At 39.0% G+C, this 26,769-nt stretch overlaps 1 protein-coding gene and 1 long non-coding RNA gene across 2 annotated transcripts; one reads left to right on the top strand and one right to left on the bottom strand.

Moving 5' to 3' along the window:
- The first annotated feature begins 217 nt into the window (after positions 1-217).
- On the top strand, positions 218-21,519 carry AFP (alpha fetoprotein). The gene is made up of 15 exons (XM_020284248.2): positions 218-343; positions 1,099-1,150; positions 3,099-3,225; positions 5,444-5,655; positions 6,597-6,729; positions 8,868-8,965; positions 10,833-10,962; positions 12,912-13,126; positions 14,751-14,883; positions 15,423-15,520; positions 16,061-16,199; positions 18,069-18,292; positions 19,409-19,541; positions 20,973-21,027; positions 21,370-21,519. Exons 1-14 carry the CDS (start codon positions 259-261, stop codon positions 21,015-21,017), a joined length of 1,824 nt encoding a protein of 607 aa, XP_020139837.2. The 5' UTR covers positions 218-258; the 3' UTR covers positions 21,018-21,027; positions 21,370-21,519.
- On the bottom strand, positions 17,931-23,635 carry LOC142864728 (uncharacterized). Its single transcript, XR_012915071.1, has 2 exons — positions 23,090-23,635; positions 17,931-18,272 (listed from the first exon to the last, which is right to left on the bottom strand). It is a non-coding gene; the product is annotated as an uncharacterized LOC142864728 (long non-coding RNA).
- Positions 23,636-26,769: the final 3,134 nt, after the last annotated feature.

Here is a 26,769-nt window from a genome sequence, read left to right as displayed (position 1 = left end):
GATGAATTTGCAAGATTTTTCCTTTTTTTCCACCCAAAAGAGGTCTGTGTCCTTGAACATAAGATACAAATAACCCCTATGCTGTTAATTATTGGCAAATTGTCCCATCTTCAACCTAAGGAAATATTGTAAAGTAACAGATATACCAGCAAACAGTTACTAGTTAACAGGCATTGCCTGAAAAGAGTATAAAAGAATTTCAGCACCATTTTCAATATTCTTCTCCCACCAGTGCTAACAACGAAATAACTAGTAACCATGAAGTGGGTGGAATCAATTTTTTTAATTTTCCTACTAAGTTTCACTGAATCCAGAACACTGCATAGAAATGCATATGGAATAGGTGAGATATTTTGTGTTTCTCTTTTTGTCTTCTCTTTCTATATCAAAATTCTTAAAATTCTTAAATTTGCATGCATCCGTTTATCTTGATTTATTTGTCATATTTACTGTTCTGCACAGAAGAAAAATATTTAACCCGTGGATACATTTAAATAAAAGATAACTTTGCAAGAGAGTAACAAAATCATAGCAATGCTTGACATGATCACTGGATGATTGGTGTGTTCCATGCTAAACTACTTTTTTTGTACGTTATTTAATTGATATGCATTCTCTTTGAAAAAAATTATTCACACACACACACCAGGCCATAACCCTGGCTCCTTCATGTATAAAATTCCTGCAGACTGGTAAATTAAGTAATGTCTTTATTCTTAATCCAGAAAAATGGATCACCATTTGACTGTATGAGGAAGCAGCACTGTGATTGGGATATGAATGGCAAATTGTACTATAATCATGTTCAAAAGGATGATTGAAATACATTTTTAACCATTTTATTTTCAGGCCAATTATAGCATCATATTACAGAGAAAAAACCAACAACTGGAAGACAAAATCTGGATTTTAGTGCCAGTTATGCCTGTTAACTTCATTCCTTAGTTTCCTAGTTTTCTTAAGTATAACATTAAGTTGTTTAGATAAGTGATCCCTAATGTCTTCTTGGTTCTAAAATTGTATAAAATATGTGTTTGTAACCTTGATTACTTTCCAGTTGAAAACATCATTATTCATGAAGTTTATTTTGCCTTCCAGCTTCCATATTGGACTCTTCCCAATGCACTGCAGATATGAACTTGGCTGACTTGTAAGTTTTGTTGTATAAATGCACTTTAAATGCACAAAGCAATGATAACTTTAGTAAGTGATTAAATGAAATGGGGTAGCTCTATTAGTTTTTAAAAGTATGAAAGCAAATAGGACAATTTCAAGAAAAGTTGTTGATACTAAATATTTTTTTTTTGAGAGAGAGTCTCGCTCTGTTGCCCAGGCTAGAGTGCTGTGGCATCAGCCTAGCTCACAGCAACCTCCAACTCCTGGGCTCAAGCGATCCTCCTCCCTCAGCCTCCTGAGTAGCTGGGACTACAGGCATGCACCACCATGCCCAGCTAATTTTTTCTATATATTTTTAGTTGTCCAATTAATTTCTTTCTATTTTTAGTAGAGATGGGTTCTTGCTCTTGCTCAGCTGGTCTCGAACTCCTGAGCTCAAACGATCCACCCATCTTGGCCTCCCAGAGTGCTAGGATTACAGGCGTGAGCCACCGCGCCCAGCCCGATACTGAATATTAAATTGATAATGAAGAGGTTGAACTGTTGGCCAACGCCTTAGGAATTAATCTCTAGATTCCTTGAAACTCCATGGAACAAACCACATCAGATTTTAGAAACTGAAGATTAGTGTCTTATCAGTGACAAGATGTATGAATTCAGGAATTTTTCTCACCAATATCAATAGGATGACATTACAATGTTCTTTATTCTGCATGCTATTTACATCTTGGTAGCAAATCATAAAAGGTGAAATACTCTATTTTCTGTTATTTGTGGACAGTATGTTGTTCTCTTGAAGACTGTCTTTCCATTCCACATTTCTGAAATTTCTAATAAGGAGTTTAAAGTAGTGTGTTGCTGCCTCTGCTTGCACAAAACTTGCTTTGAATTAATCCATGAGCATTGTAGTCTTGGATCAGACCTTGATCATGCTGGGAGTAGACATGGTCAGAGATGTCTAATGATCAAGTTTTTATTTAAATTTAAAAGAAACTGTAAAGAATAAAGACATCCTTAATTATGGGTGCATTGCAGTTGATGGGTGATCACAAAAGGAAGGACCACTTTTATGGGAAATCCACTTATTTTGACTTTTAAGATATATATATGCATGTTTATGGGGGATGAAAACAATAGAAATTTCTTCTTGAATGGCTAAATTTTATATAAATTTTTAGTAAAGGTCACCCTTTCTAAACAGGTCATACCATAAACAGAAAACAAAACAAAAACCAAAAACTATATTTGAGAAAAATAAGCTTGATATTTCTTTTTCTTTCTTTCTTTCTTTCTTTCTCTTTCTTTCTCTTTCTTTCTTTCTTTCTTTCTTTCTTTCTTTCTTTCTTTCTTTCTTTCTTTCTTCCTTTCTTCCTTTCTTCCTTCCTTCCTTCCTTCCTTCCTTCCTTCCTTCCTTCCTTCCTTCCTTCCTTCCTTCCTCCCTCCCTCCCTCCCTCCCTCCCTCTCTCTCTCTCTCTCTCTCTCTCTCTCTCTCTCCCTTTCTTTCTTTCTTTCTTTCTTTCTTTCTTTCTTTCTTTCTTTCTTTCTTTCTTTCTTTCTTTCTTTCTTTCTTTCTTTCTTTCTTTCTTTCTTTCTTTCTTTCTTTCTTTCTTTCTTTCTTTCTTTCTGAGACAGAGTCTCACTTTGTTGCCCGGGCTAGAGTGAGTGCTGTGGCATCAGCCTAGCTCACAGCAACCTCAATCTCCTGGGCTCAAGCAATCCTGCTGCCTCAGCCTCCCGAATACCTGGGACTACAGGCATGTGCCACCATGCCCATCTAATTTTTTGTATATATATTTTTAGTTGGTCGATTAATTTATTTCTATTTTTGCTAGAGACAGGGTCCCGCTCAGGCTGGTTTTGAACTCCTGACCTCCAGCGATCCGCCTGCCTCGGCCTCCCAGAGTGCTAGGATTATAGGAGTAAGCCACCACGCTCGGCCGATATTTCTGTTTCTTAATCATTCACGTGAATTTTTGTTTCAGAGCTACCATATTTTTTGCCCAGTTTGTTCAAGAAGCCACTTACAAGGAAGTAAGCAAGATGGTGAAGGATGTATTGACTGTAATTGAGAAGCCCACTGAGCGAACTGCAGGGTGTTTCGAAAACCAGGTGAGAGAATGCTTAAAAAAAAGCAATGTGATATTTGACCAAAATTTAGTATACAGAAGAGAAGATACAGGGATGGCATGAGAAATGCATTTAAATATTTGAAGAGCTGTTGTATGAAAGATAAATTATATTAATTCTGAATTGCGGAAGAGGGCAGAAGAGAACAATGGGTGGCTATTGTAAAGAGACAATATAAGCATGGTGACTAAGAGCTAAGGTTCTGAAATAAGATTATGTGGGTGACCATGGGCATATTATCTAAAAATTTCTTGAGCGTTAGCTTTCTTATCTATAAAATAAAGAATAATAATAGCCAAGGCACAGAGAGGTTGAGTAACTTTCTTAAGGGGCCCACCAAATGGCAGAACCAGGATCTAACCTAGGCCCCCTGACTCTAAGATCAGCATCCTTCGTGGCTTCATGACACTACACTCTGTGCGATAGTGGATGTGAGGTGTGTAGCCAGATTTAGCAAACAGTAACAAAACATGATACCCAGTTCAATCTGGATTTTAGATAAACATCAGATACCTTTTTAAATATAAAGTTGTTCCAATGTTGGAGCTCAATAAATAGTAACTATTATTATTTATTTTATGTAAATATAGAAAAAAATCTCTATACTGGCTAGAGCTATCCGGTTATGAAACAACCTGCCCAGAGAATCCTCTGTCTCAGAGGGGTTGGTGAAGCAGCCAAAAGACAATGTGCCTGGAATATCACAGAGGAGATGCCTTTTTAAAGATAAAGTATTTTCCAACTCTGAAATTCATGATTTGGTGAAAAAAAAATCCCTCTTTTGCATCTCTGCTTTTGGCTTGTCCTGACAATCTCGTAAAAATGTGTATAAAAATGCAAAATACATTTCCTGTTACAACTGTACATCCAATTAGAGGTTAAAGGTCATGTTACAGATTGCTGATTTATCGTTGTAAACTTAAAGGCATTATTTTTTAATTTGGGTTGGGAATTGGAGGCCTCATGTAAGCTTTCCAGGATTCTCTAAATATTATGTAGCCATTGTAAAAGCTAAATAAATGCTTCCTGAGATGAATGAAACACACATATTCCTCAGAGCCTTTCTTTGCAATATTGGTGTCATCTGATTTCGGTTCAATTAAGTCACCAAAGAAGGAAGCGTGTGCATTTTAAAACACTTTAGCTAAATCTGTAATAAAGACCAATGAGACGTGTTTCTTTTAAAAATCATTTTTTCCAGTTCAAAATCCAATCATTATTATGTTTCAAAATCATTTTTGTTTTTAACTGAAAATAATATCTAATTTTAGATCATTGTTTTGTCATAAGAATGCCAAACAAGATGAGTGTCCACATTTGACAGATAGTTTAAATGCAAAAGGAAATCTTATGTATCCTAGGCCAAATTTTGATAACATAAAAGGGAAAAATGAAATAATTCAAAATTGAAGGAGAGAGACAAAATATTGTGTGGATTTTTTTCCTTCTAAAATAAAATAATTTGGTCTCATAGACATGTATATTACTTAAGGTTAGAGAATAAAATTTCGTTTCCCATAAGGCAGCAAAGAAATCTATCTCCTCAGGCTGAAACTGAATACATTGGAATTTGTATAGGAATTTTTCTTTTTTTCTTTTTTCTTTCAGCATATTATGGGGGTACAAATGTTTAGGTTACATATGTTGCCCTTGACCCACCCAAGTCAGAGCTTCAAGCGTGCCCATCCACCAGATGGTGCACACTGCACTTATTAGGTGTGAATATTCCCATCCCTTCTTCCCCCCTCCCATCTGCCTGACACCTGATGAACATTACTACTATATGTGTACTTAAGTGTTGATCAGTTAAAACCAATTTGATGGTGAGTACATGTGGGGCTTGTTTTTCCACTCTTGGGATACTTCACTTAGTATAATGGGCTCCAGCTCTATCCCGGATAAAACAAGAGGTGCTAGACCACCATTGTTTTTTGCAGCTGAGTAGAACTCCATGGTGTACATGTACCACATTTTATTAATCCACTCATGTATTGATGGGTGCTTGGGTGGTTTCCACATCTTTGCAATTGTGAATTGTGCTGCTATAAACATTTGAGTGCAGGTGTCTTTTTTATAGAATGGAATTTTTCTTAATCTATCGATAGTTTTAACTTTGGATATTAGAAAACTTTTCATGTGTTTTGGAGAATTTTGAAGCAAAGTTAGTTGTCTTTCATTAAAAATCAAGTTTTTCTTACAGATATCTGTCTTTCTGGAAGAAATTTGCCACGAGAAAGAAATTTCTGAAAAGTATGGACTTTCACACTGCTGCAGCCACAGCGAAGAGGAAAGACTTAGCTGTTTCCTTGCGCACAAGAAGGCCGCTCCCGCGTCCATTCCGGCCTTCCAAGCTCCAGAGCCTGTCGCGAGCTGTAAAGCATATGAAGAAGACAGGGAGACGTTCCTGAACAGGTGGGATCCGGTTTAAAAGTAGATGAGAGCCCCAGAGAGAGCAGCACCCAGCAGAATTTAGTGCTTCTGCAAGTTACGGATTGCTCTCCGTATGGAGAGGCACGGATGATGTCTGTCGTGTGTGTGCTGAGGTCCCACGCGAGGTGATTAGGGGGCGACCGTGTGGCTTTAGTCCACGGCATGCCGCATGCGGCAGACCACACAACCGACCTTTAGTCTCTCGAGATAAATCTTGCTCCCCCTTCTAGTCTCTCAGTTTTGCCTTGTCCCAAGAATATGCTAACACTGTACAAAATGATTCCTTCCAGAGCCAGATACTGGTGTTTTGTGTTCACCAAATCGTCTGGAAATAAGCACTGTTAGAGATGTAGGCATGGCTGAGATCTCTAAACGTGGCAGTTTTACTGGACACGTGGGATGCGGCAGGAGCATGTCTGCTTGCTGCTGGTCCGCTTCCTCTTCGTTCCTATTCCCGTTCTGTCGCTGACCACACTGCGGCCCAGGCCGCTGGCTGAGGCGCACGCCAGTGCCGGGAGGCCGCACCTGGCTCTTCCGTCTTCGGTTGCGGCTGACCCGGGACTCGGAGCCTGCCTCGATGGCCCCTGCCGCGTGGCCGTCCGGCGCCTGCGTCCCGCACCGCGGGCGAGAGGCCGCCTTTCCCGGCCTTGCCGGCCTCTGGCCTAACACGGGGCGGCTTACCCGATGGGGCACGTCAATAGGAACCCCGGTCGGGTGTCTGCCCCGCTCGTTCTCGTAGCCGAGTCTGGCTATTATCTGTCAGACAGCATGTGGGAAAAAAATATAACCATTTTCCTCTCAGGAACCCAGTAAAGAAAAAGCCGAAAGCTTGCCCTGAGTCTCCCCGCACCCCGGCTTAGCCACGCGCCGTGGCAGGGCCGCTGCGGCGCGTCGCGAGCCTCCCGCTGCCCTTGGCTCCGCAGGTACCTGTACGAGACGGCGCGGAGGCACCCCTTCCTGTACGCGCCCGCCGCGCTCGCCGCCGCCGCGCGCCTCGCCCGCGCCCTGGCGCTCTGCTGCCGCGCCCCGAACGCCGGCGGATGCTTCCAGAACAAGGTACCGCTCGCTGCGCGTCCGGGCCTGCCGCCGCCGCCCAGCAGGCAGAGTGGCAAGCGCGGACCCGCCTCTGCCCAGAGCGCCATCTGCCGGGCGGCGCGGCAGCTTGCTGCGCTTCGCGCGAAGCCAGTCGGCTTTGCTGGGGCTTCTGTGTTGGTTTGCTTATTTGGGCAGCAATTACTTTACTATTAAAGAAGTGAGTTTGCTGGGCTGGAGAAGGAAAGACAGCGGCAGAGATGCTGATGTGATAAATGCTTTATATTATTTGTTTCATCCTCAGAACAAATGTCAGGTGCATTATTGGCATTCAACAAATAAGGACACTTAGGTTTGGAGAAGTGAGAGCTAGAATAACAACTTCCAGTTGCCACTAGAAGTTCTACCACAAAAATGTCCTAGGAATTGTGACTATTCTCAATGTCACAATCTTATTTTTTTGAAGAAATTAGCAGCCTTCGATTTGTCTTAAAGCTTTTTATTTTTAAATTTTTTTCTTTTTTTTAAAATTTCAACATATTACGAGGGAACAAATATTGTTAAGGTTACATATATTGTCCTTTCCCTGCCCACCCACCCCAGTCAGAGTTCTAGCGCGCCCACTCTCCAGGTGGCGTGCATGGCACTCCTTACGTGAGTGTACCCCCCCCCTCCGCCTGCCCCACACTCGATAAATGTTTCTTTTTTTCTTTTTACATTTTGGTTACATTTTACATCTTTGCCTCTCCCTAGGAAGGGTTAGATGTAAGCCCTTCCCCTCCACAATGTTCACCACATCCCTAAGATGTGGGTCTACCTCCCCAACCCCCAATCCCTGGTGAACACCACCACAATTTGAGCGACATAGTGTTAATCAGTCAGTACCAATTTGATGGCGAGTAGATGTGGAGCCCATTATTCTGATCTCGTGTCGCCTCACTTTGGATAAAGGGCTTAAGCTTAATCCAGGGCTTATACTATTATAAGCGGTGCTAGCTCGCTGTTGTTTCTTAGAATTGAGTTATATTCCATTGTGAACATATACCAAATTTTAATAATCCACTCATGAATGGACGGGCACTTGGGTAGTTTCCATGACCGTGTAATAGTGAATTGTGCTGCCATAAACATCCGGGTGCAGATGTCTTTATAATAGAATGTCTTATGCTCTTTTGGGTAGATGCCCAACAATGCTATTGCTGGGTCAAATGGTATTTCTATTTCTAGCTGTTTGAGGTATCTCCAAATTCTTTTCCACAAAGGTTGCACTAATTTGCAGTCCCACCAGCAGTGTAAGAGTGTTCCTGTCTCTCCACATCCTTGCCAGCATTTGTTGTTTTGGGATTTCTTGATACAGGCCATTCTCACTGGGGTTAGGTGGTATCTCGTTGTTGTTTTGATTTGCATTTCCCTGATGATTAGAGATGTTGAGCATTTTTTTATATGTTTGCAGGCCATTATTCTGTCTTCTTTGGAGAAGTTTCTGTTCATTTCCATTGCCCATTTCTTGATGGGGTTGTTTGATTTTTTCTTATTAATTCTTTTGAGTTTTAGATAGATTCTTGTTATTAGACCTTTATCAGAAGTGTACAGAGCAAATATTTTCTCCCATTCTGTGGGTTGTCTATTTGCTCTAATGATAGTTTCCTTGGCTGTGCAGAAGCTTTTTAATTTGGTCAGATCCCATTTGTTTATTTTTGATGCTGCAGTGATTGCCTTGGGGGTCTTCCTCAAGAATTCTTTGCCTAGGCCAATGTCTGATAGGGTTTTCCCAACATCTTCTTCTAGGATTCTTAAGGTTTCATGCCTTAGGTTTAAATCTGTTATCCATCTTGAGTGGATTTTTGTGAGAGGTGAGAGGTAGGGTTTTCCCAGCATCATTAAAGCTTTTTAAAAGTATAGTTCATTCATGATTCTCAATGGGAAATTTATGATGTTTTTGTTTCAAGGTACTTTTAACAAACTGTCTGCCATAGATGCATATAAAGTAACCTAAAAGCATAAATGAGTAAATAATGTTCTGCAAAATATATGACATTTATAAATTTTAGCAAAAATACTTTATTTAATATTTCATATTTTACCTATACCAGTTTTTTCTAATTATTAAGAGCATATCAAAAATACATGCTTTCATGATACACTGTTTCTTCTACATCTAGGCAGCATCAATTACAAAAGAATTAAGAGAAAGCAGCTTGTTAAATCAACATTCATGTGCGGTAATGAAGAATTTTGGATCCCGAACCTTCCAAGCCATGTAAGGTTAAGCTCTATCTAGGGACCAGGGTGTGATCTACACAGCCACCATTTTGTAATTTGGGTTCATTTTTCTCATTGTTGCCGTTGTAGAGAATGAAATATCCTTTGATGAGGGTTAATGGGATTAGAATCATCAACACTTATGATGGAAAGGAAGCTAACAGACCAGTCTTCTGTTTAGCACTTACTAAAGCCTGGCTGTAATAATGCTTAAAGACAACTTTTAAGATTTATATTACTTGCCTATTCTTTAAGACACTTAAGTTTTTGCCTGCAACCAAATTATACCTCATCATTAGGCCATATTTTTCTAGCTCCTCTACCAAGGAGGCCAGGCTTCACTGAGCATCTATTAAAACTTTTGCCTTAACAAGAAATTCCTTATATTATTTGTGCTTCCTAATTTGCTATAAAGCCCATTATATCAGTTATTGCTTCCTGGGAGAATATTCCCTTGAGGCAACAATATTAGAATCTAGTGTCAGGAGAAAAGAAAGTTCTAAATTAAATAACTGGTTTAAAGTATTCTTTAACTATTTTATTTTATTTTATTATTATTTTTGACTGAGTCTCACTCTGTTGCCTGGACTAGAGTGCTGTGGCATCAGCCTAGCTCACAGCAAACTCAAACTCCTGAGCTCAAGCAATCCTCCTGTCTCAGCCTCCTGAATAGCTGGGACTACAGGCATGTGCCACCACGCCCGGCTAATTTTTTCTATATATTTTTAGTTGTCCAATTAATTTCTTTCTATTTTTAGTAGAGACAGGGTCTTGCTCTTGTTCAGGCTGGTTTCGAACTCCTTCCTTGAGTGATCCTCCTGCCTCGGCCTCCCAGAGTGCTAGGATTACAGGCATGAGCCACCGCGCCCAGCCTCTTTATTTTATAATGAAACATTTCTAGCATAGGAAACTATCTAAACTGCTAATTGAAAAGTAGTAAGTGTATACATTCAGAGTTTATTTATTTATTTGTTTGTTAAATGACACATTAAAATGTATTGTACACAGTAAAGGCCTACATTAAAGTTTTTAGTCATGGAATTAGTTCCACAGAGTGACTGAAATTTCTTCTTAGAAGAGGTCAAATTTATGTCTTAACTACCCTTCAGCTCAATTTGTGAACTACTTTATTTAAATTATCTTAGTAAAAAAAAAAAGAAATTAAGATAGTATTTTATAATGACTTTGTCATTTGCTATCCATAAGTGATTAAAGTTAAATGCTCTAAATTTATAAAGAAAATTCATGTCATCAGTACCAGCACCACCACCGTTTGCTCTAGGGAGCATTGGTTTCATGCAGATATCTCTAAACATTTAATAAAATATGCAGAAGCAACCAGAATCTCTCTGTCTTACATTCCTTTTGGCTGCACTATTGTCTTGGCGTGGTGGTGCACCTGGAATGTTCTGCTCCACTTTCTACTCCTGTTTCATTCATTTGCACATATGTACCCCTCCCTGGATTCTCAGAAGTATTTTCCCCTGGTGAAAAATGACTATAATTCTCATGAAATCTTCCATTTTTAAATTGTTTATGCTTTTCAATTTTTCTGTCCACTCCCTACAATGATCTTAAATGCTCAGCGTCAGGGATGAATAACAAAAGATAGAATTTAGCTCAATGCTCAAGAAGGTTTTAGGGAAAGGCAATTACGTCTACGCCGCTTACGGGGCAGGTGGCAGCTGCCCGGAGAGGCAGGGCTGGAATCAACAAGACTGAACACACTTTTTCTTTTCTTTTTAAACAATAAGAACTCTAAGTTCTTTCTCTTTGAAGCTTCAACTGTCCTAATACTCTATAAATTCTTTTGGTTTTGATAGGTGACCAAGAGTGATTTCTAATTTCTTTTTTTTTTCCCTTAGAACTGTTACTAAACTCAGCCAGAAGTTTACCAAAGTTAATTTCACTGAAATCCAGAAGCTGGTCCTGGATGTGGCCCACGTGCACGAGCAGTGCTGCCGGGGAGACGTGCTGGAGTGTCTGCAGGACGGGGTGAGGCTCTGCTTGCCACAGAACATATGTCTGTCCACTCCTGTTCTTTCTTCTTGTCTCACTCTAAAGGGTGGAGGCTGTCTGACCTACGTGCTGGCTTTCACTGTGGACATGCTCCCTTCCGTGAGACCAGGGCTCGTCCGTTTCTTCTTCTTTTCTTTTTTTTTTTTGAGACAGAGTCTCACTCTGTTGTCCTGGGCTAGAGTGAGTGCCGTGGCGTCAGCCTAGCTCACAGCAACCTCAGACTCCTGGACTTAAGCGATCCTCCTGCCTCGGCCTCCCAGGGTGGCTGAGACTACAGGCATGTGACACCATTCCCGGCTAATTTTCTCTCTCTCTGTATATATATATATATATATATATATATATATTTTAGTTGTCCAGCTAATTTCTTTCTGGGGTCTCACTCTTCCTCAGGCTGGTCTCGAACTTCCTGAGCTTAAACTATCCTCCCGCCTCAGCCTCCCAGAGTGCTAGGATTCCAGGCGTGAGCCACCACGCCCAACCCATTTCTTACTTCTAAAGCAGATGGGAACTTCTCAGGAGGCCTCCATACAGGGTCTTGGGGACAGATTCTTTAATTTTAATGTATTTATTTTTCCATCCATTCATTCTTTCATTTGACAAATATATGTTGAGTACTTTCTATCCACTGGCCACTGTGAGGGACACTTGCTATGAAGGCACAAGCTGAGCTCAAAGAATTTATATAGTCTGATGAAAGAGATAAGACAGCAACCTCCTTGGGTTAAAAACTGTCTTTTGTTTTCTGTTATCTCCGTAGGGCAATGCCTGGCGCAAGGGAGGCACTCTATTATAGTTCACTGAATGAATGAATGAATATAACAAAAATAACACAGAAACCGTTCCACAATTAGGTAAAAAGCTAGGCGCGCCAAAGAGAGATGTGAATAAAGGGCTCTAGGAGAATTGAAAAAATGAAAACAAAAATATCCAGCAACAAATTCTGCAAGTCTGCTGTAGTTAGTGGTGATTTAAGCAGCATGGCAGAAGCAGCATAGCATACCTCTTCCTAGATACTGTAAGAGAGGCCTATTTTTTTCCAAATTATTCTCTCGCTGGTCCCCTGTGACCAGAGATAAAAACAACAACAAGGAGATTAAAATCTTTGAGATTGGTTTTCTCAGTTTTTAATTGATAATTTTACTGATTGTCATCGTCATTTTTTACTGATTGTCAAATTAGTTTTTCAATGTTTGGAGCTCATCACCACCGTTTTCCTTTCCAGTGGAAAAAATTAATTTTACTATGCTATGTAAGTTGGATTTTAATAGCTGAATAATGGATTCTAATTGTCCTTGCAGAGAACGTACAGAATTTTCAGTGCCAAGGCCAGTATCTAAGCTCTGCCTCCTTCTGGCCACTCAGGTGCACTGCCATTTTCTTCTCCATACACTGCCCTCTGGAGGTCAGTGTGGGTCACTGCAGTTTGTTCCGGTAAAGAGGATTCTCATTCTCGTGTAATTTCTCAAAGAGAAAGCTAGCTCTCCATATTACTACATCAGCTTCAAATGTTGTCTAGTGACAAATAATGGAAAGAGATATAGCAACATGCATGACATTTAATTTGAGGACTACATTTCCCTCTTGTTAAAGGCTTCCTATTAAAATAAAACAGGGTTTACATGACAAGTATGGGAAGAAGAATTGAACAAATGGTTGAGTGAAAAGGAGCTAGGAAAGGCAAAAGTGGGGAGAAAGCACTAAAATAGGAGACAAAATGTCTTCTTTATTCCTTCCTTCTTTCCTTCCTCCTTCCCTTGATCTTTCTGTTTCTCCCTTCCCCCTTCCTTTCTCTTTTTTTCCTTACTCCCCTCTCCTTCCTTCCTTCCTTCCCTCCTCCAGTCTTTCCTATTCTACACCTGGCCCTGAGGTCCTACATTAAAGAATAAACCTTTAACACTTATATTTAATTTTTCTCATTACAGGAAAGAATTATGTCCTACATATGTTCTCAACAAGATGCTATGTCAAGCAAAATAGCAGAATGCTGCAAATTGCCCATACTTGAACTTGGTCAATGTATAATTCACGCAGAAAATGATGAAAAACCTGAAGGTCTATCTCCAAATCTAAACAGATTTTTAGGAGACAGAGATTTCAACCAATTTTCTTCAGGAGAAAAAAATATCTTCTTGGCGAGGTAACACACTCTGAAACGTATGTTCATGCGAGTAAAGATTATTATGTGGCTGATCGCTTTGCATAGTTGAAGTGAAGAGTGATGGCTATGGTTTTTGAGTTCAGTACGTGACAAATGTTTGGCTAGAATGTTCTGTGCCAAAATAGATTTAAGCAGATAACTAGGTAATGAGATTTATTTTAGGATGATGAAACTTTTGCCATTGCTGTTATTAACTGGCTTGTTTATGGAGTTGTATTTTATTTTGTATCAATTTATCTGGAATAAGAAGTGTTGTCATCCTGTATGGATTACTCCTATGAAGGCCAACGTTGAACTTTCAAATAGGATGTGGCTATTTTGGTAATAAGAAGGGTTTGTGATTAAAAATGCCCTCTTTTGCAATGCATGTTTAAAAAACTTTCCCCCCAATACATAACTCAATAGATACTGCTAGATAGAACATCTTTATTAGAATCGCTTATTTACTATTTATTAAATATGTTTTGTATTTGTTAAGAAAATCAAAACATGTTTATAGACATTTGCATTAGTTTATTGTAATATAATCGATAGGCCATGTTCTCATTCTATTTGTCTTCAAGAGAAACAAGCAATTAAATTAATACATTTTTCCTTTATTGTACAATGTGTTTCTATGGACACAATTAGAAGAGGGATTTGTGCAGATCTTAGGACATTATACTTAAAGATCTCCAAAGGTCTTTCTAAGTTTAAGAGTCTTATTCTAATGCAGTAATGAAAATAATGGCCCAATTCTTTTTTTAATATTCCCTGATGATATTACTCTATCGTTGCATAAAATGAGACATTCACATCTGTTTACACTGCTAAATAAAATTATGTAACCTAGAACAAAGTACAGATTTAAGGGACACCTATTGACAATTTATTGGTAGTAGAACTAATTCTTTAACTTGGGAATGCAATTAGTAAATTCAAGAATTATCTTTAAGTTTACACAATCATATACAGCTAAAGCTAATAGAAGCAGTCCTCAGTTGCAAAGTTTCCTTGCAGTAGAAATTTTCTCAGCCTAGAATGATCTTCCTCTAGACACTTGCATGACTCCCTTCACTCAGCTGATCTCGGCTCCTCTGTCAGCTGCCCAGAGAGATTTTCTTGACCACACCCTAAATTAGTGGCCTTCTACCTCACGTGTCACCTCTCTTCCATCTTCCTTTATTTATCTTTTCTGATTTATCACTACCTGAAATGAGATGACCTATTCTGTGTTTATTGGTTTCCACCCCCATGTAAGCTTTTAGAGGGCAGGCATTTTACCCTACAGATCATTGACTCCTTTCTGCTTAAAGCAAAGCTAGCATAGAGTAGGCACTGGAAAAATATTTGTTGAATGAGTGAATGTAAAGTCCATAATGGACAAATCAAAGTGGGAGGGGCAAAAGAAAACAAAAAGCCACTTTACAGGACAATTTGAGGGATTATAGCTTGTATTAACAGTTTTGTCATTCATATAGTTCAAATCATATTTGATTTCCAGGTGTGTGTATTTGAATTTTAACTTCTATGTGCCACATTGCACAGGAATAATTAGGGAAGTGATGGTTTCATGTTGTCTCTTAGTTCCAATAATTTATGATATTTTCCCCACGTATTTCAGTTTTGTTCATGAATATTCAAGAAGACATCCTGACCTTGCTGTCTCAGTAATTCTAAGAGTCGCTAAAGGATACCAGGAGTTATTGGAGAAATGTTTCCAGTCTGAAAATGCTCTTGAATGTCAGGATAAAGGAGTAAGTTGTTCTAGAACTTTAGGGGACTCTAAAAAATTGGGTTGATATCATCCATTAAAAAATGCTGTTTGTTTGAAAGCTTCTAGTTGTTAATTAGTAACTAGCTAGTTATGTATATTAACTAGTTATCTCAATATTAAGTAGTAATTAACTAGCAGTCAGCAACTAGTGGCTTACTTTAGAAATAAAAATGTTAATCAAAAGATCTCTGATGCAGAAATAAAGGTAGTATTCATTTTTGGAAGGCTTCAGAAAGGCAAGACTTTTGTACAGAAAGAACTGCAACCCTTTATCCAAAGATTGAGTTCTGCCATTAAATAATTTTATGATTCATAAAGTTTTAAACTGAATCTCCCCCAAATCCATTTGCTTTACTTCTCAAAATTCACACTTTACCATCTTTAATATTTAAAAAACCTCTAAGATTGGTTTTTCTATTCTTGATTTTATAATAGAATGAAATATTGATCAATGTTTATATACAGAGTTTTGTGTCCAGGAAGATAAAAGATTGTATGCAATAATGCTTGTATTTCCAGGAAGAAGAATTACAGCGATACATCCAGGAGAGCCAAGCATTGGCAAAGCGAAGCTGTGGCCTCTTCCAGAAATTAGGAGAATATTACTTGCAAAATGCGTATGTTTTTGCAAACAGTATTTCTAATGATTTAAAATTATTAACAGACAGGGGAAATATAAATTCAAATTAGTGAACCCATGGCTACTCTATTTCTAGCTCCGATTTCAGATTGGAAGGCAGTGAAATCTGAGCACCCAGTTTCCTGGACGAGAAAGTCTGATCTGTGATACTTTAGTGGCTTTACATTCCCCATCCTGCGCACGTGTTTGCTGTAAAGATGTTCATTCCATCATAGTTCATTAAAACACCAGAAAAGATCACAGTAAACTTCAAAGAAGCTCTGAGGTTCGGCACGAGGGTGGGCCTTTTGTCCAGAGCTTGCTTTCCCGTTGTGACATGTTGCTTATAACGGGAGTTCGGGGTGTGGTCGAGTAAATGCATCTCAGAAGTTGGTCCACATACCATGTGGTTGAAACAAATGAACCGACCTCATGTCATCTGACCCCAGGAGAGAGTTTCTGAGAAGGAGCAAGGAATCTACAACCCCATGAATGACTCAGCAGGGCTGGGTAAAAAAAAAAAAAATGCTTCTTTCAGGTTTCTGGTTGCTTACACGAAGAAAGCCCCTCAGCTCACCTCGTCTGAGCTCATGGCCCTCACCAGAAAAATGGCCACCGCAGGGGCCACTTGCTGCCAGCTCAGTGAAGACAGACAGCTGGCCTGTGGGGAGGGAGCGGTGAGTGTCTGCTTTGCTTAGGACCGTCTTATTTCTTCGCAGCCAGTTTATTCAACCATGTCTGAGCAAACTCTGTGTACAGAAAAAATAGGACTAATGTGTTATTCAACTCATCATTTCCTCTTTTTGCTCACTAAATACTTGAATGTTAATAAAAGAAAAAACTGGCCGGGCATGGTAGCTCACGCCTGTAATCCTAGCATTCTGAGAGCCTGAGGTGGGAGGATTGCTCCAGGTCAGGAGTTCGAAACCAGCCTGAGCAAGAGTGAGACCTCGTCTCTACTATAAATAGAAAGAAATTAATTGGCCAACTAAAAACATATATATAAAAAATCAGCCGGGCATGGTGGCACATGCCTGTAGTCCCAGCTTCTTGGGAGGCTGAGGAAGGAGGATCCCTTGAGCCCAGGAGTTTGAGGTTGCTGTGAGCTAGGCTGATGCCACTGTACTCTAGCCCGGGCAACAGAGTAAGACTCTGTCTCAAAAAAAAAAAGCTTAGTCTTTGATAGATTAAATTTAGTCATTTTATTTTAGCCATAGTTACATTTTTGCCTTTGTAGTATAATTTTATTATTTATATTTATTTAAATGTATTATTTAATATTATTATTATGACATTAGGGACGATTTGTTCCCTTTGACAGGGTACAGGGTGCAGAGCAGGGTACGTCCCATGTTCTCAAGACTAATAAAATGATTTCCAGTTAGTAATGCCAATAATCTCTACTTCCTAATGTCACAAGTGTCATACATATGATGACAGGTGAATTTCTTTCCATTATTTTTTCCCTTAAAGTTGTAATTGTGAACAAATTAGTATATCTCTTTTATCTCTTTTCTTCTTTTTGATGATGGGGAATCATTTGCTAGTCAGTCTTCATGTTGTGGAATTTTCCACCAAAGTCTGGGAGTGAAAGGAGAGCCTCTTGTGATTAAACAACACGCTAAGCGTTCGTTGAATTCCACGTGTCGGGAAGCTGCAGGCGGGCGCAGGGGCACAGGTTCCCGACCCACCTGCCAACATCCCGCCCCTCTCACTACCTGTAGTCTTGTCACACTGGCAAAGTTACTTACCTCACTAAGCTTGAGCTTTTTCATGACATTGAAGAATAAGAATTGTACCAGCCTCACAGAACCGCCGTTTTAAGCAAGGTAATCTGCATAACTCACGTGGCGCTAGCCTCATAGACAGTTCGCACACAAAACATGTTGGCTCTTACTACAAGTCACTGCTGGATGCTCAAGAAATATCTCTGAAGGGTGGAAGGTAGGAGGATTCCACATTAGAAAAACCTGAAAGACAACCCCATATTGGTTCGATTTCTTTGCAATTAGGATTATATATTAGCTGTATGTCTGTGTGCATATATGTGTATATATATATATATATATATGTATGCATATGTGTACATATATATAAATAAAAGGGCTAGGTTTGTACCATTCTTACCTTCAGAAAGTGATTTTTTGGATCTCAAAAGTAAAAGGGAGAGCTCAACAAGACATATACCAAAAATGTAACCTGTGTATTGGTTTGCGTAGGTCAGGGTAGAGACTTTGTTTCCCCTTTGGAAGTCTGTATGTAACTGGAACTGTGTTTCAAATAGCTGACGCAAATAGCTAAAGGGATTGTCTTCAGCGTTCCCTAGGGAACATCTGCCACTAAATGCTGAGGTTTATCTCAAACAAATGGGTAAACGCTAGAATTTATAATATAGTATTATACGATCCTACATGGCAAGTTTTCCTGTAATGTTAATTATAAGTTGCTGGACGGTGGAAATTATTACAAGTTTTCTGGAAACTTGAACCAACTTTATGGCTAACGTGCAATCTCCTAGCTGTCTTCTTTCTCTTTCTCCCACCGAGGCCGACCTTATTATCGGGCAATTATGCATCAGACACGAAGCAACTCCCGTAAACCCTGGTGTGGGCCACTGCTGCACTTCGTCCTACGCCAACAGGAGGCCGTGCTTCAGCAGCTTGGTGGTGGATGAAACATACGTCCCTCCTTCGTTCTCTGACGACAAGTTCATCTTCCATAAGGACCTGTGCCAAGCCCAGGGCGTAGCGCTGCAAACGATGAAGCAAGAGTAAGAACCCGTTATTTGCTAGCATGGAGAAGACTGACAGTACCAGAGAGCAACCGAGACTTCTACCTTACGCTCCTAACACTTTTGGACTCACTACTAGAACATTTTTACCCCCAAACACTCAAAATATCTTTTGAAGTAGTTTTGTGTCAATGCCCTTACAGCCTCTTTGGGAAGTAGATTTGGAAAAATTCACAAGGGCAATTTCCTGTTTGTAAAAATAATCGATTGTAACTATTGTTGTGATGCATTTTGGATTGAGAAAAAAATGGGCAATCTATTTTAGGGAGTTAGGGTGTATCTTTGCAGTAAATCTGGGTACATCCATTCCAAGCACAAAAAACACATCATTGAATCTTCTTTCACACTATTTACACTTTGAAGAGAATAACCATGACATTTGATTTAATTATGCAGCTATGGGTGTTAAGAAATGACATGCACATTTCAATTCATCGTGGGAGCTGTTCTGTAATGGTGATGGAGAGGCAAGTCAGTGAGTGGAACTAATATCCTCCAAACTCCCGTGCATTTTAATGCTTGCTTTGTAAATTGTCTTCCTTCATTGGAAAACTCACTCTTCCTTTTTTTCTACTATCACATCTGAGACATGTTTCAAGGTACAATTAGAATGCTGCCTCCTCTGGTGAGCTTTCCCTATTGCCCTGGTCAACATTAATTCCAACATAAAAGAATTGCGGAAAGAGTATGCAGGCAATTAGTGTCGCCAGTGCCCAAGTGAGAGTGTGATAACTGTGGATGGCAAGATTTGGAAATCTGAGCCTTTGGGTGTGGATAAGACACACTTTAGAAGAGATGACAGGAAGGGATATTCTAGACAAGTAAGAAGACTGCCTTTCACTACATATAAATATGGTGGAACTATGAGAGAATATTTTATCTAAAACATGTGCAAGTCCAGACCAGTGGAATGTTTGGCATGTGTCCAGCCACAATCTTTCCAGGGAAAATACTAGACAGGTTGTGTGTGGTAAGTCTGGGAGAGCTGATGGAGTGAGGGTTGCTAGGGCTCTGAAAATTCTCTACTAGGAAGGCTCTAGAAAGATACCATTGCATAACAGACATCTCTTGTCTTTGTTTCATTTTAAATCATAGGTTTCTCATTAACCTTGTGAAGCAAAAACCACAAATCACAGAGGAACAACTTGAGGCTGTCATTGCAGATTTCTCAGGTCTACTGGAGAGATGCTGTCAAGGCCAGGAGCAGGACGTCTGCTTTGCTGAAGAGGTATGTGCAGTTCCCTCCACACTCAGAATTCCTGGCATGGAATTTTCTGTAGTGAAAATAGTAAAAAGGATGCCCTCCAACCCTATAACTTTAATGTCAGAGATTGAAATTTCATTTAGAAATGGAAGAATTTTATGAGATTTTAAAAATAATCACATTTTCCACACTAAATATTAGGAAGAATTATAATGGAAAAAATATTAAGATAATTAGTAATTTTGATTTCTTTCCCAGTAAAGAAAATTATAAAAATGAATATTATAAATAATTGATGATGATTTAGACAGTTTCTGGCCTAAAATCGATCAATTCAGCTAAATGGATTAAAGAATTTAATAGCAAATTAATTATGTAAACAGGATATTAGAAATATATTTATTGAAAATGTTTTTGAACTCGTTTAGAAGCATGCCTTTGTGTATCAATAGAGTATTAACTGGGAATTATTTTAATCTAATTAATTATTGTAGCTGGATTTGTAATTGGCTACATTTTTTTTAAAACTGGAGAATTCTATCTAACATTTTCAAAACTTATTTTTGTCCAGTTTCATTGCAGCATGATTGACAAATCACAATTGTGTATATTTAGAGTGTATATGTGGTATTTTGATGTATACATTGTGAAATGATTACCAATCAAGCTAACTGGCTACATTTTGTAAATATTTAGTTTGTATTACTAAATATATTTAAATATAGAATCACTATATTTAAAAAAAGATATTCTATAATTCAGCCTTTTTGTCAATTTTATCTATCTCACAGTGTAAAAGTTTGGATGTTTTGTTATGTGCAAACTCCAAAGACCGATAGTATTTAGAGATGGAGAGTTTTTCTATAACTACTATAATTATATAATTTTATAATTATATAATTTATCTAACTATATAATTTCTCTATAACGAATATAATTAGCTGTGCTTAGGGGTGTGCACTCATCGGCATGTGTCTGTATTTTGGTGGGGTCAGGTGGCAGTGGGACACAGATAACCAAATCAGACAAAACTGATAAAACAGACACAATGTAAACTATTTCTGATAAATAGGACACATAAAGATTAATGCCGCCTGATTTGAGAAGATTCATTTAGATGTAGAGAACATTAGCAGATAGTAGCAGTGTTTTCTCTGCAAACCTTTTGATTTCTAGTGACTTGTGATTTGTAGAGGAAGGGGAAAGGCAGGGCAAGGACAGGCAAAGATTGGGAGGTTGTTTTGGAAAACAAATCTACTGTTGATATGAATGAATATCTTTTCTCTCTGACTTCTACTATCCTACCTTGTTCGCGTCAGAGATATATTTCTTTATTTTTAACTTCGTTAACCTATACATGTGTGACTTTACCCTGGATTGTAGAGAGCTAACTGTATGACTGGCACAACCATCCACTTCTTTATCTGATTATTTTTATTTGTTCTTAATTTTCAGGGTTCAAAACTGATTTCAAAAACTCGAGCTGCTTTGGGAGTTTAAATTACTTCAGGTAAAAAAGAAATTCAGACATGGCTGAATATAATGTTGATTCTCCCCAAATATCAATCCATAATGACATAAATCCTAAGAAGTACCATTAATTTTCTTAATAATAAATGCAATTCAATAAAAAAGTTTATTTGAAGAACACTAGAACAAAATCATGCACACAGTGTTAAATTAGTGTCTCAACTAATGTACAATTCTTTCAGGTTATTTCAAAGTCTTCAGAGAACGCCATGAGCAGGTCTCCCTGTGTATCCAGTGTTTCCCTGATATAAAGTAATAGGACCAGTTACCTTGTGCACCTATTTATTTAATTAGTATTTAATATATTTTCATTATATTTCAGGGGGAAGAGAAGACAAAAGGAGTCTTTATGGTCTGATTTGAACTTTTCTCTTTAATTTTAGCTAATTTAATACTTTTTGTGAATTAATGAAATGATGAAGACTTGCATGTGAGATTTTCGTGTCATAGAAATAAAGTATTTCCAAATGTTTCCTTTTTCCTAGTCTGCTTATTTATGACAACTTATAGATCATTTCTTTAAATAGTATTGTATACTATTGGCTGAAGCAGATTCTTGCAAAATCCTTGAGTATTGGTTATTACAGGAGATTAAGGCCATCCAAGGATGGATTTACAACACTACATCATTGCATCATTCGGTGAACTGAAAACATGTTCCCAAGTTAAGCAGTTTTTGAAGCTGCCAGTACACACTGTTCATTAAATGACCTCATAAATATCATAGCAGATAACCTGGTGATGAGAACAGAAATTATTGTGCTTCCATAGGATCCATGAAAATTTAATATCTACTTTTTTCACAATCTTGCTCACATCTCTATTCACAAACATATTAACACAAATATTAACTGTCCTGTAGTTTTTATTGAATGTAATTGATGTTTTCATCAGTTACTGTTTTATTCCATAAGTGTTCACTGAATACCAGGCCTTGTTCTTGGTGCTGTCCCTGCTCCCCAGTTGCCTCTGTAAAGAAGGAAGCAGCTACACAGCAGTGCCACAGATTATGGCCAGAAGGGGGTGACAACAAATCATCGAGGGAACCAAAGGGTGGGCATCAAGGACCAGTTGCGACTGGAGAAAGTGCTAAAAACCTTCAAGAAGAGTCTTAGAAAAGGAGTGGACATTCATCAGTTCAGGTCAAGGAGACGGCCATTTTACGAAAGAGGAAAACATGGTCAGAGGTACTAGGTATGGCAAAGCATGACAAATGGTTTTAGGGACTGTCAGGTGGGTAGGAAGGTACAAGTGTGGAATTTGAGGCAAGATATGGAAGCCATGAGGGGCTAAGCCAGAGTCTCATGGCTTTGTTCTAAAGGAATTGGACAATATAGTATGGGTAACAGAGGACCAAAGTGGTATCTAAGCAGAGGAGTTCCATCAGCCATTAGCTTTTAGGAAGAGAATTCGTGAAATATAGAAGATGAGGTTATGGGAAAGAGCTGGGAAGGGCAAAGTCAGAAAGTGATGACAGAAAGTCCAGTCTACCAGTGAAGAGGCTGTTTATTGTATTAGCTTTGAAGAGAAGTCTAAAAATTGCGTTCATGCTTTGGCCTGTGCTCCAGGAGAAAATATTGCTCCAGGGCAATAAAAGGAGCTTTCAGTTATAATTCAATTGCTTTCTACTTTCCATTTTTCTTTCACCTCTATAGCAACTTCTGTGGACTTTGTCTGATTTTGGCATAATTCCAAAAGGTATTAATTTAGAGATAACAATAAAATAAAATCAAATTCAACAGAAAAACATCAAACAGGAAAAATAGTGTTTTATTGTTAAGAGAAAAATTCAATGAACTGTTAGGAAATATATCAGCCAAATGACATTTCATTGAAATATGTAAAGAAATATATAAAAATGATTGGAAACACAAGGATAAATTGACAGAAATGCAATAGTAAATTGGAGATTTTAAAACATCTCTACTTTAGCAGAATAAGTTAGGCAAATAATAAAGATTCAGTATAAACTGGTCTAGTCAAGGTTACCTATGACTTCCGCCCTGCAAAACCCAATATTCAGTTCTTCGTCTTTAGCTTACCTGCTTTCTCTCTGTAGAACATGGCACACTTGATCATTCCCTTTTCCTTGAAACATTTTCCCCATTTGGGATCTGGATCTTCCTCCAACCTCACTGGCTGCTTCTCAGTCTTCTTTGCTGTGCCCGCCTCGACTCTTGACCTCTCTATGTTGGCGTGTCTCAGAGCAGCTCTCCCCAAATCTAAACTCCTCTCTACGTGGCCTCACCCATATTCAGCGCATTAAATACCACCCAGATGTTGACAGCACATGCTTGTGTCACCAGTCTCGATTTCTTTGACTTCCAGGCTCAAGTGTCAGCTTCCTCCCTGACATCTTCATGCCCAGGATGCAGAGATGACACAAAGTTAGCACATTATAAACCACATGGATCCTCTCCTTGTCCCAAACTAGTGTCTCTCTCTGTATTGTCCATTCTTCTGTTTGCTCAAGCCAGAAACCTTAGAGTCGCCAACGATGCCTCTCTTTCTTGCAAATCATGCTAATGTCTAATCTATGAGGAAAGCCTGTCTGCTCTACCTATCAAGTATGTTCAGAATTTGACTATTTCCCAATACTTCAGGTACAAGCCACAGTCACACCTCACCAGGGTTATTATAATAGCTTCCTAATTGGTTTTCTTAAAAGCACACTTGCCCTATCCCCAGCTCTCTTCTCAACATAGTAATCAAAGTGACCCTTTATATTAAGTACATCATGTCACCTTTTCACTCAAAGCCCTCTAGTGGCTTCCCATCTCGGAGTAAAACGCAAAGTCTGTCCAATGTCCCTCCATGCTATTATCTTTCTGCCCTTTTCTCTTATTCCTCTGCTCAAGCACAGTGGCCTCCTTGCAGTTTTTCAGATTTCCAGTCCTGCTCAGGGTTTTGCCTGTGTGATTCTTCTTGCTTGGAAAACCCTCGTGTGTGTGTGTGTGTGTGTGTGTGTGTGTGCGCGTGTGTGCGTGTGTGTGTGTGTGCGCGTGTGTGTGTGTGTGCGCGTGTGTGTGTGTGCGTGTGTGTGTGTGCGCGTGTGTGCGTGTGTGTGTGTGTGTGTGTGTGCGAGGCTTACTCCACCAGCAACTTCAAGCTTCTGCACATGGTCACTGGCTGGACAATGATGTCTTCCTTGACCGCCCTGTTTTAAACCACACCACCATGCCTGCCCTCCACACCACTATCACCATCTGATAAACACGAGATTCTACTGGTTCACGTTCTATCTCTACTAGAGTGTAAGCTCTAAGGGAATTGGGATTTTTGTCTGTTTTGTTCACTTCTGTTACCCTTGTCATATAGACTAGTGCCTGGAACATAATAGGCATTCTAGAAATATGTGGATTATGGATGAATACCTTATGCCATGGGCCCTATTTTCATATAAGGTGGTGAAATAGAGCATATGCTACACTAGGGAGAGAGAAAAGCATGGGCCTGAGAAATTAACATAAAAGACAGAGACCACTGAGGAAGTTAATGACTCTCAAGTGTGTGTGTGTGTGTGTGTGTGGAATGAGGATTGGGGGTGGCAGCAGTCTAGGGTAGCTGGCTTAAAAGAGGGTAGATAGGTTTGGGGTTAGATTTTAACTTGTGCTTTTGTCCATACACCCAATTGCAAAGAAGACTGTCACTTGCTTCATTGTGAAACAGAAATCAGAAGCAGTAGCCCAAATTGCCTGGTGTCCACAGAATAATATCAGGATAAGGCTACACTCCTGCTGGGGTGATATGCTGGTGAAAACAGGTGGGTACAGATCAGCTACTCTTTAAGAATCAGCCCTTCCAGCCTACTCCTCTTCTGCCTACTCTTCCAGCATTGATGGATTACCATATAAAGATTTTTTCTCCTCCCATGATACTGCTTTCAAAGAGTTAAGGGATATTCTAGAGAATTGTTTAAGAGTATGAAATTAAATTAGCATTCAAAACCAGTAAGATCTCCAGAAAATCCACAAATATTTGTTAACTAAATAACATGCTTCTAAACAACTCATGGATCACAGAAGAAATCAGAAGCATATTTAAGAGGCCGGGCGTGGTGTCTCACGCCTGTAATCCTAGCACTTTGGGAAGCTGAGGAGGGCAGATTGCTCAAGTACAGGAATTCAAAACGAGCCTGAGCAAGAGCGAGACCCTGTCTCTACTAAAAATAAAAAGAAATTAATTGGCCAACTAAAAATATATAGAAAAAATTAGCCAGGCATGGTGGTGCATGCCTGTAGTCCCAGCTACTCGGGAGGCTGAGGCAGAAGGATCGCTTGAGCCCAGGACTTTGAGGTTGCTGTGAGCTAGGCTGATGCCACGGCATTCTAGCCAGGGTAACAGAGTGAGACTCTGTCTCAAAAAGAAAAAAAAAGAAGCATATTTAAAAATACTTTGATCTGAATGAAAATGAAAAGCAATGTGTCAGAATTTGTGGGATGCCATTAAAACAGTACTTAAAGAAAATTTATAACACTGAAGGCATACATTAGACAAGAAGGAAGATTTCAAATCCATTACCTGATTACAAAATTATTCATTACTCTTGGTTATTCTCCTTGCTCGTGTATACCTCGGCCGATGGAATGACGGCCCAGCTCCCCAATCCTCTGTCGGATGATTCTCGGACATCTTCCACCTCTCATTTCCCAACAGGATGGCACCCCAGTTGCTACGCTGTTACCGTTCTCATTGACACCGTTTTTATTGACTTTTCGCCCTTCTTGGTCTCACTTCCTCACTTGTGCCCCCTCCAATCACCTTCCAAATATAGTACAAGTCTTTGTCTACAAGTCTGCTTTTGGGGAATCCAAACTAAGAAAGAGTCACTTTTGGATTTTGGCCTAGCTGTCAAAGATACCAACCACTGTTACCCAAGTACGTCACAAGATGTGTGTGGTGCTAGAGGGTGTTCTAATTTAGCTGTTCAGAATGTAGCTTTTTTGCTTATTCTCCTGATTATTTCCACGTGGTCCACATCTACTCTTTGTATTCTTCGGACTTGGAACCCCTCTAGAATGCTTTTGGGAAGAGCTGACATCATCTCTCATGTTTTAGCTAAAGTTCCCTCTTATCTGTTAATATTCCCCCAATGTGATCCCATCTGTTTTATAGTTTCCAAGATTTTCTCAAGCTTTTGATTATACCTCTGTCTCTCTTTTTTTTTTCCAGTGTCTGGATGTATATGTATGTATCTATATTGTTGAAGCAAAACTTGTTAGGCATATTTATCTGAGCAAGTTTCAAAATATATTACTCGTTAATGAGGGAGTTAGCAATCAGATGATTCCAGGTAAATATAAAATGACAGGGAAGAAAACTAATTTCGATACATTAAGTTACTAACTAAGCACAGACTACTATTTTACTTCATGTGGTCATAAAAATATCACATTCTTATTAATGGTAGGGAGGGCTAAATTTGTGCCATGGATGAGTTGGAGTTATTTTCTTATCATTGCCAGGTGTGAACCAGTAATTGGAAATAAAAAACTTATCTGAGAAGAAAATAAAAATAAAAGGCAAATTGATCTCTGACTAATAATTGAATATACGTAGAAATATGTTCTTTTTTTTCTTTTAATTCTCTGACTAATTAGAACAGAGGCAACAATGAGAGGTCAACACAATCAATACCGGCCACCAGCTACAACCAAAGATGCTGAGATGCTGACCACACAGTTGCATAATTTGGAGACAAAATTGATCTCTCAATCTCCCT

Source organism: Microcebus murinus, chromosome 26, assembly GCF_040939455.1.
Source record: "Microcebus murinus isolate Inina chromosome 26, M.murinus_Inina_mat1.0, whole genome shotgun sequence".
Lineage (NCBI taxonomy): Eukaryota > Metazoa > Chordata > Mammalia > Primates > Cheirogaleidae > Microcebus > Microcebus murinus.
Note: the sequence above shows the minus strand (reverse complement) of the source record. Positions and strands in the feature narration are given on the sequence as shown.

Excerpts from the sequence above, each read along its gene's own strand:
- AFP (XM_020284248.2), top strand. The coding sequence starts at position 259 with ATGAAGTGGGTGGAATCAATTTTTTTAATTTTCCTACTAAGTTTCACT. Across the intron at positions 1,151-3,098 it reads GATATGAACTTGGCTGACTT|AGCTACCATATTTTTTGCCC; the intron begins GTAAGTTTTGTT and ends TTTTTGTTTCAG. Across the intron at positions 16,200-18,068 it reads TGGCCTGTGGGGAGGGAGCG|GCCGACCTTATTATCGGGCA; the intron begins GTGAGTGTCTGC and ends TCTCCCACCGAG.